Source organism: Rattus norvegicus, chromosome 16 (assembly GCF_036323735.1).
Source record: "Rattus norvegicus strain BN/NHsdMcwi chromosome 16, GRCr8, whole genome shotgun sequence".
Lineage (NCBI taxonomy): Eukaryota > Metazoa > Chordata > Mammalia > Rodentia > Muridae > Rattus > Rattus norvegicus.
This window is the reverse complement of record NC_086034.1, coordinates 4,469,826-4,485,474: the sequence shown is the minus strand read 5'-3', so window position 1 is coordinate 4,485,474 and position 15,649 is coordinate 4,469,826. Positions and strand designations below refer to the sequence as shown.

Genomic DNA, 15,649 nt, shown 5'->3' with positions numbered 1-15,649 from the left:
ACTGCCTGGTTAGGAAAGAGAACATCTCAGGAATACATCTGGTTCTGCAGTAGAATTGAAGACTTTCTACTGTGTTACGATTTTCCATATGCAGGTGGTTGGCTTTCTCAGTCTTCCTAATAAAGCCTCAGAGTAATTCCATCTATCCATCCATCTGTCTGTCCATCTGTCTATCCACCCACACATACACACATATGTTTATGGTAAACATATCGAACTTGTAAACAAATAAAGACTAGACATCATTGCCTTCTGTGTGAATGTCTTATTTGTTCCCTGGGCCACTATGGACCAGACAGAAAGGCTAGGAGTATTCTTCATGCTTACCCAGTGGTTCGGTCAAGACAGATAACACATCCTCTGCTGAGGTACCCTTCCTTCCCTAGGCAAGTGCTAGGGAAGAACTTTTCCACTGAGCTACAATTCAGCCTCCATTTCTTCCCACCCCAACCCACTAAGACAGATTTGTTTTTCTTGTTGTTTTTTGTTGTTATTGAGGAATCCTTAAAAAAATTTTTTTTGCATTCTTAGTGAAGTTTTCCCTGAGAATAGTGTGTAAAAGTTTCCACATCCTGTTTCCCTTCTCTTTTTTCTGTTTCTAGAATTACCATCATCAGGATCATAGTATAATTTTCTATGTACCTTCAAAGAGAATATAAAATTAACTGAAGGAAGTGATTTGGGTATGTTTCATCCCCAGGAACACTCATGCTTGTGAGAAAATGAATAAGCTGGAGACAGTAGTGGAGGGAGTGTTTGCTACTGAAGGTTAAAGACGTATTATATACGTCAGTGCCTCAGCTTTGCTGTGTAATTGTGGGGGTTTAAGGACTTGGTATTACCTTGACTTGAATTATTAATAGCATTCATTAAAAATTTTTTTTCACCTCCACTTCACAAGCAGGATATATTACCCTGGTAATTATGTCTACTCACTTGCAGATCTTACTCAGGAAGGCTGGTAGCTTTGTGTGTGGTACTGAGATCAAACCCAGGGCCTCAGACATGGAAGGCAAGAAGTGATCTGCCACCGAGAGACATCTCACACTATCACTCCCATCATGTGACATTTGTCTGTCTGTTTTGAAAACAGAGTGTCAATCTGAAATCCAGGCTTACCTGGAATCTTAGACCAAAATGACCTTGAACTTGCATCAATTCTCCTGTCCTTCTGTCTCCCAACTGCTGGTATTTCAAGCATATACTCCATCCCTGGCTACGAATAGGAGCTTTTAAAACACGTAAAGTAGGATCTGCACACTAGCAAGTACAGCGTCGGACTTCCAGCACGTCACACATACTAACACACTTACAAAGCCTTTGTGCTAAAACACGTATTTTAAGTTCATTTTTCAAAAAGAGTACTTAACCTTGGAATGTCCCTTATCATTTCCCTAACTTGATTCTTGTCTAACACCCATTTTGATTTCAAACATATGAAACATTCTATACCCACTCAGCTCCCTCAGATCAGCCTCCCTCTGATTTTGAAAGAGATGTTGCCTCTCTCATAGCCCACTGCCCTCCGTCATATTCTAAGAAGTCTTTGGCCGAGTCTGCAGTGGCTTGCTTTCTACAGTGAGGGTAGTATTTTGGGGCCGAAAAACTTAGGTAGACCGCAAGAGTGTTTTAGAATTCTCCTCCTTGGTCTGCAGCTAGATGCAGTTTGTCATTCTCAGAGCACAAAGGTGACCCATGTGGAGAGTTAGTCCTGTGGTTGCCTTGGCGGTAAGCAATTAACTCTTGAATTTTGAGAGCTTTCCTAAGCTCAGGACCATATGCCATGGAAGTCTTGTGGCTACACAGATTCTCTGATGTGTGCTTTATTTTAAACATCTCTTCCCACAGTTCAACCACACCGGACAAGGAAGCATTTGCAGCCAGGCCATTATGCTCATAACCGACGGGGCAGTGGACACCTACGACACCATCTTTGCAAAGTACAATTGGCCAGAGCGAAAGGTGAGTTTATATTGACACCATCTATGCAGTGGTGTCCATGCAGGCCTTTATTGCAACCTCCAGATCATCCACAGATAAGTATCCATGTCGGCTTAATCTCATAATAACCTATGGTTTCTCAGCCTGTGTTTGTGGGTTGACCAAAATCAAATACTACAGCTTTTGTAGATTTTGAAATGAAACTGTTTTTGGAGAGAATGAAGGAGCCCGTGAAGATATGTTTAGTGAGTTGTGTGAGAAGATTCATTGTGAAGTACCTCCTCTTGTTGGGCAGTATTTCCCTTTAGTTGTTTGCCTTGATGCCAAATCTACCCAGTGGGCCCTGAATCTGTAAAACATCAGGATGGCTACTGTGGCCTTGAAGCCATCTTCTCAAATATGCTTCCTTCTGTCAGACTTTCCGTGACTCATTCTACCTCTTCTCTCTATTCCTGGGCACTTGTCAAAGCTGGGTCCTCTGTTGTAATTACTTCTTAGTTTCCAAGTAGAACCAATAAATTATTTTTTTAACCTTTTGAACCCATACATTAGGGCATCCATGACTGACATCAATATTTTGGAGGGACCTAATGGTGAGGTTCCTCAAAGCTAGTCAGTTTGGATTCCCTGAGGAAAGGTTTAAAATTATGGATACTTGGACCCTATTCCACACCCAAATCTCTGGGAGTGTGTACCTATGTTTTTAAACAATTTCCACTAATGGGTGCATGACAATGAGCTGACAATTGGGAGTCACTGAGCCACTTATGTGGTAGGATTTCAGCAGGGAACAAAGTCAGGCAGAGTAGGTGCCCTGGGTATCTTCTTGGTCCCTGTGTTATCTTGGCTGCTTGTATAGGAACATAAGACAGCCCAGGCCATGCTCAACTTCCTTTCTCTGTTTTGCATGTTTAGTTTATAGAACATGAGCTAACAAAGGACATTTATCAAAAAGAAACAGAGGGCAGCCATACTTTTTGCCACACCCGGGGAGCATGCTTATTGTGGGGCCACAAGAGGAAAAGTCGTTTCACCTTACTGTTGTCATTCTTGACCTGTACAGGTCTCTAATCCGTGTAAGATTTTACTTCCTACCTAACCAGTAAATCTAGTGATGAAAGCTCCATGTTTTCTATACAGCGTAGTCCCCAAAGAGATTGCCTGGTACCTAACCAGAAGTAAGTGTGACCCACGGGAGGCAAGGAGTTTAGAGCCTAACCCTCAAATGAGATGGAAGCTCCCTCTTGTACTTAACACAAATCTTAGATGCTAGAATCTAAGACCTAAATTGGGTGGCGTCTTTTCAGGACGAACAAGAGGTTTTATTCACTCCTAATGAGTATATGTGATGTGAAGAGAGGTGGAGGGTGGATGTCCCTCTGCCCTCGTAGGACCTAGTACAGTAAGAGTTTGAAGAAACAGTCTTGTAGGGATGGGACTTAGCAGTTGAGAGTACCAGCTGAAAGGCCAGCAGTAGAAGGTGAGAACAGGGTCCTAGATGTTTTATGGGCAAAATAGAAAGTTCACAGATGGCCTGACATCACACAGCATAGTGAAGGATATTCTGTGTTATTTGGGGACTAGAAAGAGAGAAGAGAGCAGCGGGGGGCCTTTTATAAGCACCCCCATTTATGGATACTATTCATTATGTATGACATGCATTATGCTCTATAAATCTCTACCATTTGGGGATCATGGACAGATAGCAGTTACCCAGAGAAGTTGGCACTGAAACCTTCTGACCTTGCTTATAGGGAGAGATAATGGCTAAAAGATGTGAAGCCCTAAGTCTACAGACGAGATACAGATTTCTCATCTTTTCCTAATGAGCAATCCTGACTGTCAGCCTGGAGTTTTGATGATGTATTGTAGCGAGGGTCCTTTAAATGAAGCAGCGTCTTTACTTAGAAAATGTCAAGCAGGAGCAGAAATTATTTCTGTAGTAAGTAGGTCTTTTATTACTTGAAATTAGTAGCGCACCCCCCCTTCCCTTCAACCTCAGGATGGAGAATTCTATGATATTCATATGCACATATGATCTCTGTTTTATGAACTTGCTCCCGAGGGTACAGGTGATAAACTTACATAGCACCCCAATATGATTTAGCACCTCAGTAAAGTAAGATGATGTGGAAGGTCTAAGCAGTCATCTTTCTCCATTATTTTGAACACTAGCTATTCAGCAAAGGGTTCTGTCTGACATGTAATAATTGGCAATCTTTGAAACTATAAAAACAGGAAGCGCAGTCGAGAGAGAGAAAGATGATCATAAGAATGGAAATGATTGTTGTGAAACAGTAGTGCTCAGAACCAACTAAGCGTCAACCCCACCTGGAGGGTGCTATACATGGCCCAACCTGGGGCTCCTGACTCACTGTGGACGGGGCCTGAGAGTAAAGAGGCCAAATAGGCCACAGGATGAAGCTGATGCCATTGATGGAAACCCCACACATAAGAGAAAGCTCAAGGATCAGGGTCTTCACCACTCCTGTCCTCCACTACTCGTGCCCTCTACTGTAGCTACACAAGGACCTGATCCTTTGGTCCAATACACTGGATAGATGATGATGTTTCTTGCCCTATACCCTGGCAATCTGTCAATCACTGATCAACACATACAGAGATGAACCCTAAATTCTAGACTCCCTAGAACTTGTCTTAAGGAGGTAGAGGTCCAGTCTTATATTTGCTTCTGTTTTTGTTGGTATCTTTAACCATCTGTCTGTCTGTCTGTCTGTCTGTCTGTCTGTCTGTCTATCTATCTATCTATCTATGGTTAAGGTTAGGGCTATGATTAGGGTTGGGTTAGGGTGTGTGTGTGTGTGTGTGTGTGTGTGTGTGTGTGTGTGTGTAAAGAGATAGATTCCCTATTTTGAACAATACTGCCAGAAAGATCTGGCAAAGAAAGGTAACTTTCTAACTCCCATACCTTTAGAATTTATGGCCTATATAATTTCTTCACCTTCAGTGACTTGTTTCTTACTAGCAGAAACTTATAATCACGAGGGGTGTTTTTGTCCCATTCCAATTAATGTGGGCTAATCAAATGATCTCATGGATGGGATTTGTCTAACCAAAAAGGCTTACGAAGGGCTAGGCCTAGAGAGTCTCTTTGCTAATGTGACGAAGTAGGGAAGCTCAGGCACATGGAACCATAGGCAGCTGTTTACAGCCAACGGACCACCAGCTGATACCCAGGAGAAAGCTGGGCTCAGTATTGGAGCCACAAGAAAAACAATCTCCTTCACTAGCATGAGTGACCTTGGCAGTGGATTCTTACCATGATAAGCTTTGGGATGAAAAGCTAGTTTATTCTCTGCCTCACCTAGACGTAGGAAACAGTGCTAGCAATGCTGTGGCCAGGCTCCAGAAATGGGAGGTCAGAAATGCCTGTTGTTCCAGAGCACCCTGCTTTTGGTAATTTGTTATACAGCAATAGAAAAACTGATCTAAAAAGCAAGGAAAAGGTGGAAAGTATGAAAACCCACTTATCAGAACTACAGTATATGACAAACCATATTTACTGTCATGATATAGCAATGATTTATTGTTTCCTGTGATCCCTGGATTTTCTAACTTGCCATGTTTTTGCTGCACTTGATACCAGGGGAGGTCAGTAGAAAAGAGGCGAAAAGTGGTGGGAGCTTGGCAGGCAGCCTCAGGACTCCCCACCATGGCCTCTCTCTCCATACATCTAGTCTTCCAGGGCTTCTCTGGGTCCACTTCTCAGTATAGTTAACTGGACTTCTATATAGTAAGGGATCTGGGTTTCAAGAAAGAGAAGGCAGAAGGAAGGTGGGGTAAAGACGTGGGGAGCACTTGTGATTGTCACTGATAAAAGCTGTTTACTACCCACCTAAGCCCTCCTTGCTCAAGACAGCTGCATACTGAAGCATCTTAGAGCACATTAGAAGGAGAATACATTGTTGGAGAAGCTGTGAAGGCAGTCTTATGATTGCCTGCTCAATGTGTCCCTTGCCAGCATTTATTTCCAAGCATGGGTGTGAGCAGCTATTTGTTCATTAATGAGACACTGTTTACCTTTGCTTAATACTCTTCGGGTAGTGGCTTAACACTAGCTCTTACACATTTGGAATAAAACAAGAACTCCACAATGTAAGAGACGTGTGTTCCAGGATCTGCTCAGAACCAATGCTGTATATATTTAAATTGGGAAAATGGCCACTCCTGCCACCGTCCTGCATCAGTTCTTCTAACTTAAAGTCATTATTTGTTGTTACTTGTTAGTTCCCTGAAGTGCAAGAGATAGAGGGATACTGGTTGAACAGGTAGGAAGTGACAAGCTAAATGAGACACAGAAGGGATTGGCAGCCTAGCACTCACAAGTTTAATATGGCCTACTGCCTGCATCGGCAGACTACAGGCTATGGGTAACATGTATGTACATTTTCAAATGAAAACAAACAAACAAAAAGACAAACAGACAGCAACAGTGGGTTGGGGAGATGGCTCAGCAAGTTCAAATCCTCTGCTCTCAAACACTGCTGTCTGTGTACACAGTCCATCCCAGAAAATTGGAGAATGTCTGCAGAATAAAGCAAATGGAGCAAGACACCAGATGTTCTCCTTTGATTTCCATATGCACATGCACTGAAATGATCACTTGAACACACATATGCATGCATGCACACACACACACACATAAGCACACAGACATGTACACAAAGATAAGTAAGACGTAAATAAAAACAATAATACTTCATGATAAAAAGCACAGAGAGGTCAAATTTCCAAGCCTGTAGGCAGGGTTATTTAGCGTGGGCATGCCCATTTGCTCTCATATTGCCTCTTGCTGATTCCTGGCTTTGATTGTGACAGAAACTGACTGGCCCATGGAGCTTGAAATGACTAGTGCATGGTCCTTTAAGATTGCTTGCGAATACCTGCTCAGAAGGGTCTTCAGGGAAATTAGAAAAAGCCTTGTGAGGCTGAGTATCATTGAAATGCCCTCAGTGTGGTGTGCTACACTAGATGCCTCTGAGAATGGTAGGGGAAATCTGCCCCTCCCTTTCCTGGACTATTTTCTTTTTAGATAAACAGGGAAGCCACAGAATAAAGAGGATAGGAGTGAGATCATAAGTGGAATATGCTTTTCGTACCCAGGATGCTCAGGACCTTACAAGTTTTCAGCAGTGTGGTGTGTCCTCATCTTTGTGCTTCCTTCAAAGCTGCCTCAGACTCAGTCTTCCATGCATGGTACAGAATGCTGAGGGGTGGTAAACCCTGGCCTTATACTAGAGCCAGGGCCTGGAAGGATGGTCATCGAAACTATTACATAGGATGTCCCTTCCTTGGATTTCAATGGTCATATGTGTGGGTACACGGCAGGAGACTATAGATCATAAGTCAGTGGAGTGACAGAAAGCATATACTAGAATCAGATTTCATCTTTGGCAGGTTAACAAAATGGCATGGTCTAGGTGGCTTCTAAATAACAGTGACTTATACTTTACAGTCTGAGAGCCTGGGTTCAGCATGAGTGGGAAGAGTTGGCTCCCAATGTGGAGATTGCCATCTCGAATTCTCACACGATTCAGAGAAGCAGAACTCTCTCATGATCTTACATGGGAATTCTACCCTATACCTTTCCGAAAAGTACTGATCATCTCCTTATGCTCCTAGAACCATCAGAGCATGAGCCAAGATTTCAACCCCTCAACTGGACAGATACAAAAAGTCAGTTTACAACCCTTCCCAAACACAAATAGAGTAGCATCGTTCTTATTCTTGTTACAAGGGAAGGACCAATCCACTCATGAGCTGAGCTGGCAAACTTTATTTGTCTTTTTGTAGCCCTTTAGGGGTTAATATTTTACTTGTAACAGTTAAATAACAGATTACCCATTAACTTACTCTTGGTGTGGTTAGGAAAAGAACAATGCCTGGGTGTTAAATGTGGGTGACAACCCATCTTCCCTCTTGAATGTCATCCTTTCTCACAGGACTTTGATTGGAGCAACAAAAGTGGTTCTTGAATTCTCTATCAACTTCCTCTTCATTCCCCAGACTCTGAATTTCCTTCACTAAATAATCAGTTTTAACCTGATCTCTTGTGGTTTTAAGATGACAGTGATACCTGGAGCTAAATTTTTACTGAGCGCAGTTCTAACCCTTTCAGATGCCACTGTATGAGATGTGAACACTATTATGGGTTTTTTTTTTTTTTTTAAGAAGACACTGAGGCACCAAGAGGCCACAAGCTGATTTGAGTTCCACAGTGACCAATTGATGTTGTTGGTCAGTGGCTCCTCAGCTAGAGGCTAAGCTTAATCCTTAAGGAATAGGCAGATATCTTGTGAACAAAGCAAAGTGAAATGACAGGATCCACACAGTGCATCAGGACAATAAGTCTGTCATTTGTCCTCACTGGTCCCAGATGCTGAACAATCTGCAGGAGAGCAAGACTCTGGGTTGCTGGAACTCCAGGACTATAGGCAAGAGCAACAGAGGAGAAAAATCATTTGGTCTTGGGACAAGGCTATCTGTGTGCTTAGGTGCGACCCCTCCTCAGAAGGGAATTCAAAGGCCAATGACGATCCAGTTGTGTGGGCTTTGCTGTTCTGTTATCTCAACAACAGACTTGGAGGTGGGAGTTTCCAGGTCCTTCTGAAGAGGATAGGGGATGTAGGTCAGGGTGACGACTTTTCTAGCTTGCATAAGGCCCTAGGTTCATTCTTTACACCCGGAAAGAAAGAAGACATTGGGATTGGGCTCTACAATTCTGCATTTTGATTGTAGTTTTCTGTAATGGTCTCTATCTGCTATAAAGTTTCCTTGATGCAAGGTAAGGACTATACTTATCATTGGATATAAGGACAGATATATAGAATATGGTAGGGATGGATGGTGCTGGTTTAGTAAAATGACAGCTTTTGGTTTTCCTTCAGAATCTATGACCTCACTAACCCTGAGTATTTGGTTAGGTTTCCAGTCCCAGGCTTGAATCCCCTGTTGATGAGTAGGACTCAAGTCCAACTAGAGAGCTGTTGGTTATCTCTAAAGGGCTAACTCTTTTAGGAACTCAGTCTTCCAATCATTGAGAGCCATTTGGAAGGGGCTTTTTATTTTATTTTATTTTTCTTTCTAATTTGCATTATTTCCATGCCTGACTGAAAACCTGTCTTTGAGCAGGTTAAAAGGAGATAGTGTTTTCTAAAAATCACAAGCAACCCAAGAGGTTAAGATCATTTTGTGTGTGTGTGTGTGTGTGTGTGTGTGTGTGTGTGTGTGTAACATTGTCCTTCCCATCACTCCTACATTAGCTGTGTCTGTTTCTGTCCCATAGGAACAGTTACTCTGGGACCTAGAGAGAATATTGGTCAAAGGACTAGATGAGAGAAGGTGGGTGGCTGTCATCATACAGTAACTCTTTACTGGGGTCTTCTGTGCCACAGGGTCTTCCAGTGGAGCTCACAAGTATGGGGCTGATACAAACCTACAAAGAACTCACAGAAAACTGAAGGACATCACCAATAACACTTGAAATATGGGAAATCTTCTGAGCAAGTCAAATATCACTCTGAGATGGAAAAGGGCAGGGTGGCCATCCTTGTAGATGGGCCAGGAAGGAAAACCCCTAGGGCATCCTGGGTAACTGTACGGAGCCATGTTGTGGGGCCAGGAAAAGCCGGGCACGTGGGCAGAGTCCTCTGAAGAATGTATGGCTGGAGCTGGGAGTCCCAAGGACCGTGTCATATAAGAGGCTGTCAGGGCCACGAGGGCTAGCACCTCTGACAGAGCCCAAGAAAAAGCTGCAATGCTTCCTTGATACAAGAGTAGTGGTGGCGGTGTTATCAAGGATTTTGAACAGGAAATATACATGAACTTAGAGTTTTGAGTTCTGTGGCTGCTAGGAGACAAAGACTTGGGTTACATGCAGTTTTCGGGGAGGGGTACGTCATTGCCAACTTGTATCAACCTTAGTGGGTGGCAGGAGTCAAGGTGGTAGACCCTATTTTTCATGAATGCTTCAGAAGGCTGCTGCCTCTCATTGATGTTTTATCTCAGGGCTCTGTTGAGAGAATCCCTTTACCCCCCCTCCCTTCTACTCATTCTTTCCTCCCCCTCCCCATGACTGCAGTCACACTGCGGTTTGGAAGTTTCAGGGTGAGGGTATACATTCTAACGCTGTCTTGAAAAAGTAGCCAGAACATTCGTTACTCGTGGTCAGTCAACAGAATGACAGGAAACACATTTGCCATCACCACAGCTAGCGCTCATATGGGCCTTCCTCACAGCTGAAGGCAAAGTCGAAATGGTTCATTGTCTCCCAGTTTATTTTTAATTACTTCTGCTGGTATTAGACATCTTGTGACTCCAGCAAGAGGAACATGACAAGACATGTTAGGAAGGAGACTCACTGAAGTGTGGCTGCGGCAAGTCATTGAAAGGATCACTAGGACTTCGGGGCTCCGGTCAGCCCCGTGCCACTTTTCTGCTGCCTCAGCTGCTATGTCTTTTCCTGGGCTTGTTGGCCTTGGCTTCTTTCCAGGTGCCGCTGTCTTCCAAATGCATATGAGGGGTAGTGTGCATTCCCACCAGGTGACTCCACCATCTTGCAGCGAGGGACTGTCTGAGTAGACTCTACCCACTGTGCTAGCAAAGTCTTAACCCCTCTGCTTACTGTACCCCATTGTCCAATGTTTTGCTTTGCCCTGTGTGAAGCTCTCTTATTGAAACTCCTTCTTTTTATTTATTTATTATTTTTAAAACAAGGTCTTATTATGTAGCCCTTGCCAGCCTGGAATCTGATTTATTTAACAAGCAAAAGATTTTGTCTCAAATCTCAAAGTATGGCCTGAGTCTCATAGGATCTTACCCATTCATATTAGACAGTAACCCATGGCCTTTGCCCTGTCACTGTGGTAACTTGGAGTCACTAAGGCACTGATGAATGGGAGCTTGTAAGAATGGTTGTTGGGTTGCTCTGGCTGCAGCCAGAGGCCTGCTCTCTGAGTACTATTTTTCTGAGTGATAGCCATACTTTGGGAGTTATAAGGGTGTTAGTGATCCTGCCATGATTCAGCGAAGAGCGTCTGTCCAAGCTAGAACTTGATGAGAAAGAAGTTCCATGGTAAGAACTGTTCCATTACCTGGACCAGTTTTATCTGCTGCAAAAAGAACCCATGGGAATGGGTCCCTGACACTCAGAGAAGGAAACAGTGAAGCTGGGGTACAGCTTTTTTGGGAAAAGATAGCTGCTTTGAGGTCGATCCTGCCAGTGTTGGGAAACCTAGTGTCACCGCTATTGTTGGAATAAAAATTATCCCCGTCCAGGAGAAGCATCCTTGTCAGAAGGGAAGGCATTGGGAACAAGGGCCACTGTACTTTCCTTTCTGTTGCTGCGATAAACACAGAAACCAAAACAATTCAGTAAAGGGTTTGCTTGGCTTACACACCCAGGCTATAGTCTATGATTGAGAGAAATCAAGGCAGAAACTCAAGACAGGCTTCTCACCACTTTGCATAACACTACTTCAGACTTCACCTCAATGCCAAGTACAGAAGGAACCATGCAGGGTAATGCTTACTATCTGGCTTGCAGATTGACTTATACTCAGCTAGTTTGCAAATGCCGTTCATGATCTGGGGAATGGTGTCACCAAAGTTAGGCTGGGCCCTCCTACATTAATTAAGAATTAATGTCCAAGGCAATAGCCCACAGACCTGCCAACAGGCCAATGTGGTCCAGATAATTCATCTATTAAGACTTCCTTCTCAGGTGACTCTAGACCCAGTGATCAGTGATTCTCAACCTTCCTAATACCGTGACCCTTTAATACAGTTTTTTATATTGTAGTGACCCCAAACTATGAAATTATCATTGCTACTTCATAACTGTAATTTTGCTACTCTTATGAATCGTAATGTAAATATCTGATATGAAGAATATCTGATATATAACACCTGGGAAAGGCTAGTTTGACCCTCAAAGGGTTTGTGACCCTCACGTTGAGAACTGCTACTCTAGATTGTATTGTATTAACAGCTAAAGCTAACTAGGACACCCAGCAAGAAGCCAATGGGAAGGATAACTTTCCCTCCTCCCTGCATTGGTATAGCCTACCTCTACTGGTCAAGACCCTGGACAGGAACAGCTGTCAAAGCAGATGTCTGGCTGGCGGAGTCCTGAGCCAGCCTCATAAGGCACTGCCTCTTTAGTGCTGAGATATATTCATTCATTAGCTGGCACACCCAGTGATAATTGACACCTGTCAAGTACATTCTGTGTCCTTTGACCATCACTGACAGGTTTTTTATTTCTCTTGGACTCTTTAGGGTAAGGCACTTGGATGGGATGAGGACAGAGTAATACTATCAATGGAATGAGGTGGTGTCTGCATGCTAACATTTTTCTTCCTCTTGAAATGGGCCAATTACCCACACCATGCAGCTTGCTAAGAATCAAACAGAATAGTGTGCTAAACCTGAAAAGGGGACTTCTGTGGACTGACACCCTCTTTCTTCTAAATGGTAGGAAACTGCCAAGACTCCCCAAAGCAAAGTGGCCAAGCCCTAGCCTTTTTGTTCATTGTTGCACCCCATGAGCTATTGTTGCTTTTAATATAGAACCACCCAAGGAACAACAGGACTGGGAGGGCAAAGTCCTCATCCCCTGGCATCTCAGTGACATGCCGGTGTGGGGAGTGAGTGGTCACATGGCCAGTGCCTCTCCCACACCATTCATACCTTCACTAAGTTGTAACCAAACCCCCTCCCCTCTTCACTGAGGGATGCATCCTTTGTGGCCTGTTTTCCCTGAGGTAGCCAGAGAGACATTTTCTTTTAAAAGTTCCTGGGTTTAGGTCTAATTGGCATACTGTAAACAGCATGTGACTAATACATGCTATTGGCATATGTGGACATTTGTATACACTCATCTTGACCACAGTCTAGGCAAAAAGCAAACATATTTATCACTACCAGAGTTCGCATGACACATCTCCTCTCTCCAGATGTGTACAACACCACACATTGCCAGCAGCCCTCAGGGCCTCATCCTTTGCTATTCTTTCAAGTGTGTGTGTGTGTGTGTGTGTGTGTGTGTGTGTGTGTGTGTGTGTGTGTGTGTAGGGGGTAATCTTGCCTGCCATAATATGTATATAGAAATAAAGTGACAACTATTGGGAGTTGGTTCTCTCTTTCCAACATGTGGAGCATGAGGACTGAACTTGGGTCATCAGGCTTGGCAGAAAGCCCCATCACCTGCTAAGCCACTTTGCTGGCCTGTGGAACTTCTTCATATGAATTTTTTTGAACAGCTCCCCATCCCTCTTCAGCACACCTTACCAGTATTAGGTCACAGTCTGCAGCCTCTTGTCATTGGATCATGTGAGAGAAAACATGCAGTATTTGTGCTTTGGTGACTTGGTTGGTTAGCCTGGTGTTTCCCAGGCCCATCTGTATTGTGAAAAATGCAATAACATCCTCTTGGTATTCATGATACATTGTCTTTCTCCATTCTTTCACCTGTGGTCATTAGGGTTGTTCTCATACGCTCGTCATTGTGAATAATGTTGTAATGTACACAGGAGGACATCAGTACTTTAGAAATCTTGATTTCAATTATTATGGTTCTTTTCCCAGAAGTGGGATTGTTGTCCATGGATGGTTTTGTTTTGATTTCTAAATACCCTCCATACTATCTTCCATTAGGATTATGCCTGTCACTGCACCAGGGCTCCCTTTTCTTGGCAGCTCTTGTGAAATCGCCAAATAACAAGGGTGAAGGGAAGAGCCTTAAATCTCACTTCCCCCTGAGACTGCAGTACTGAGCATCCTTACAGACACTACGGGTCATTCATATGTCTCCTCAGGGATACTGTCTACACAAGCCCTTTGTTCTTTTCTTAATCATATTGTTCGTGTTTTTATTTTGCTGTTGAGTTTATCGAGCTCATTATGTATTTGGGAAATTAACCCCGTATTGGACATGCAGTCTGGAGGCAGTGTGTTTATGGTTTGGATTTGTCTTGACAAAGCATGAGCAACAAAACCACCATAACAAAATTAGACAAGAGGGGCTCCATCAAACCAGACAGAGTCCATACAGTGCAGGAAACCAAGAGAATGCAAAGCCCATGGGATAGGGAGATCTTCTGGAGACTCGAAACAGATGGTGCCCTCAGGCCTTCATTGTTGGCTCACTCTGCTCCATGAAGACCTGATACCATTCTTCCCTGCAGCTGCCCCTCATGCCTTATGCCCTCCGCTCAACTCTCTGCTCTTGGCTACTTTAGGACATGTATTTCTCCTATTTCTTCTCCTTGGCCCTTGGCCCCAGCTTCTGCACTGACCCACTCTTCAAGTTTCCAAGGCCTGTCTCACACATCGCTTTTCTGTGAGTTTCCTACCGACTACATGACTAGTGTTGCCCTAGTCTTCCTTACAGATTTCCTTTTCTGTGCCTCACTTTTCATCTTTTAACAGACAGAGAAAGACCTTTGGGAGGTGAATTGTGCTTGTCAATCTCATCTGTGAGAAGCAGAATGCTGTAATGTAGACATGTAGACATGTAGACATGTAGAACATGTCTGCTATGCCCATTACACGAGCAGCATGTGTTACCTGGTGTGTATCATATGTCTTGGAGCCTTCCTGGATGCTGGCCAACCACTTGCAGAGCACTGAGCAAGCATCATCTTGCTGCTCCTGGCAGGATCATCTAAGTACTGATATGGATAATCAGAGCTAAAGAAGCAATGGTAGAAACAACCACCAGGCAAGTACCAGAGCTTATCTGCAAAGCCCACATCTGTGGCCTAGTCCCCAGCACCCCCTGCTGGCCTAAGACCCACGGGCGGACAGAAAGCATAGCCTGTCTAGTTTTGTTTGAGTTTTCTTGGGGAGGTGGCACATAGAGTACCCAGGGCTCAGTAATAGTCTCAAAATGTCTCCAGTTGTAGATGGCAGTGAACTAGCTTTCAGAAAGCCCACTCTGGTAGGAAGATGTGACTTTCCATAAGGATGTCATTGTCTGGCACCTTGAACTTCTCCATAGCACTAGTTACAATGGCAGCCAGTGTCTAGCACTGTTCTCTCTGAAGTGTTCCGTCTTCTCCAACACACAGGGCAGTTTCTAGTTTTTTATTCCAAGCTTCGAACCTGGTAAAATGCCCTATACACTATAGACACTTGGTAAATACCTGTGGCCAGAGGAAGAATAACTGGATTTAGGTTCAGTTAAGCTATCTGCCTCTGCCTTTAAGTCGCAGACTGGACTGCTTATTAATGCTGTGTGTACCAAGGGGATGATTTACTCTTTAAACTTGATCCCAGCAGCTCAACAGGAAGGGTTCTGAATCCTTGAGTCTGGCATGATCCTTGTATTGTACAAGGTCTTCAGCACAGATGAGACATTAGCTTACTTAGAATTCTCCCCCGCTTTGGAGTAAGATTTTGGGAAACCCGATAGCCTGCATAAACCCAAACCGTGCATTCCTTCTCCACTCATCTATGAATTAATCAGATGTTTCCTGATGCCAGATGACTTTGGCCAATCTCTTTTCTGCCAAACTACCTTCATGTTATTCATTCCTAGGAACAGTGGGAAGACAACAGGCTTGAGGGCAGGTGGAGGGCACAGAGCACTACAGCCCAATGCTTCCAGCCTGGCCCCTCTCAGAGCCTCCTTAGGGCCCAGATCCTCGCACAAGGGGCTCCCCAGCCCTTCGCAGGGTCTTCCCAT

At 43.9% G+C, this 15,649-nt stretch overlaps 1 protein-coding gene across 5 annotated transcripts in view; it reads left to right on the top strand.

The window, feature by feature from the left end:
* Positions 1-15,649, top strand: part of Cacna2d3 (calcium voltage-gated channel auxiliary subunit alpha2delta 3) — an 813,990-nt gene that overhangs the window by 433,563 nt on the left and 364,778 nt on the right. For all 5 annotated transcript variants that reach the window (XR_005494606.2, XM_063275287.1, XM_063275286.1 and 2 more), the window contains 1 exon segment: positions 1,849-1,962. Coding sequence is in view for 4 of the 5 variants with exons in the window: in XM_063275287.1 (XP_063131357.1) it covers positions 1,849-1,962 (114 nt within the window). In the remaining variant the exon portion in view is untranslated.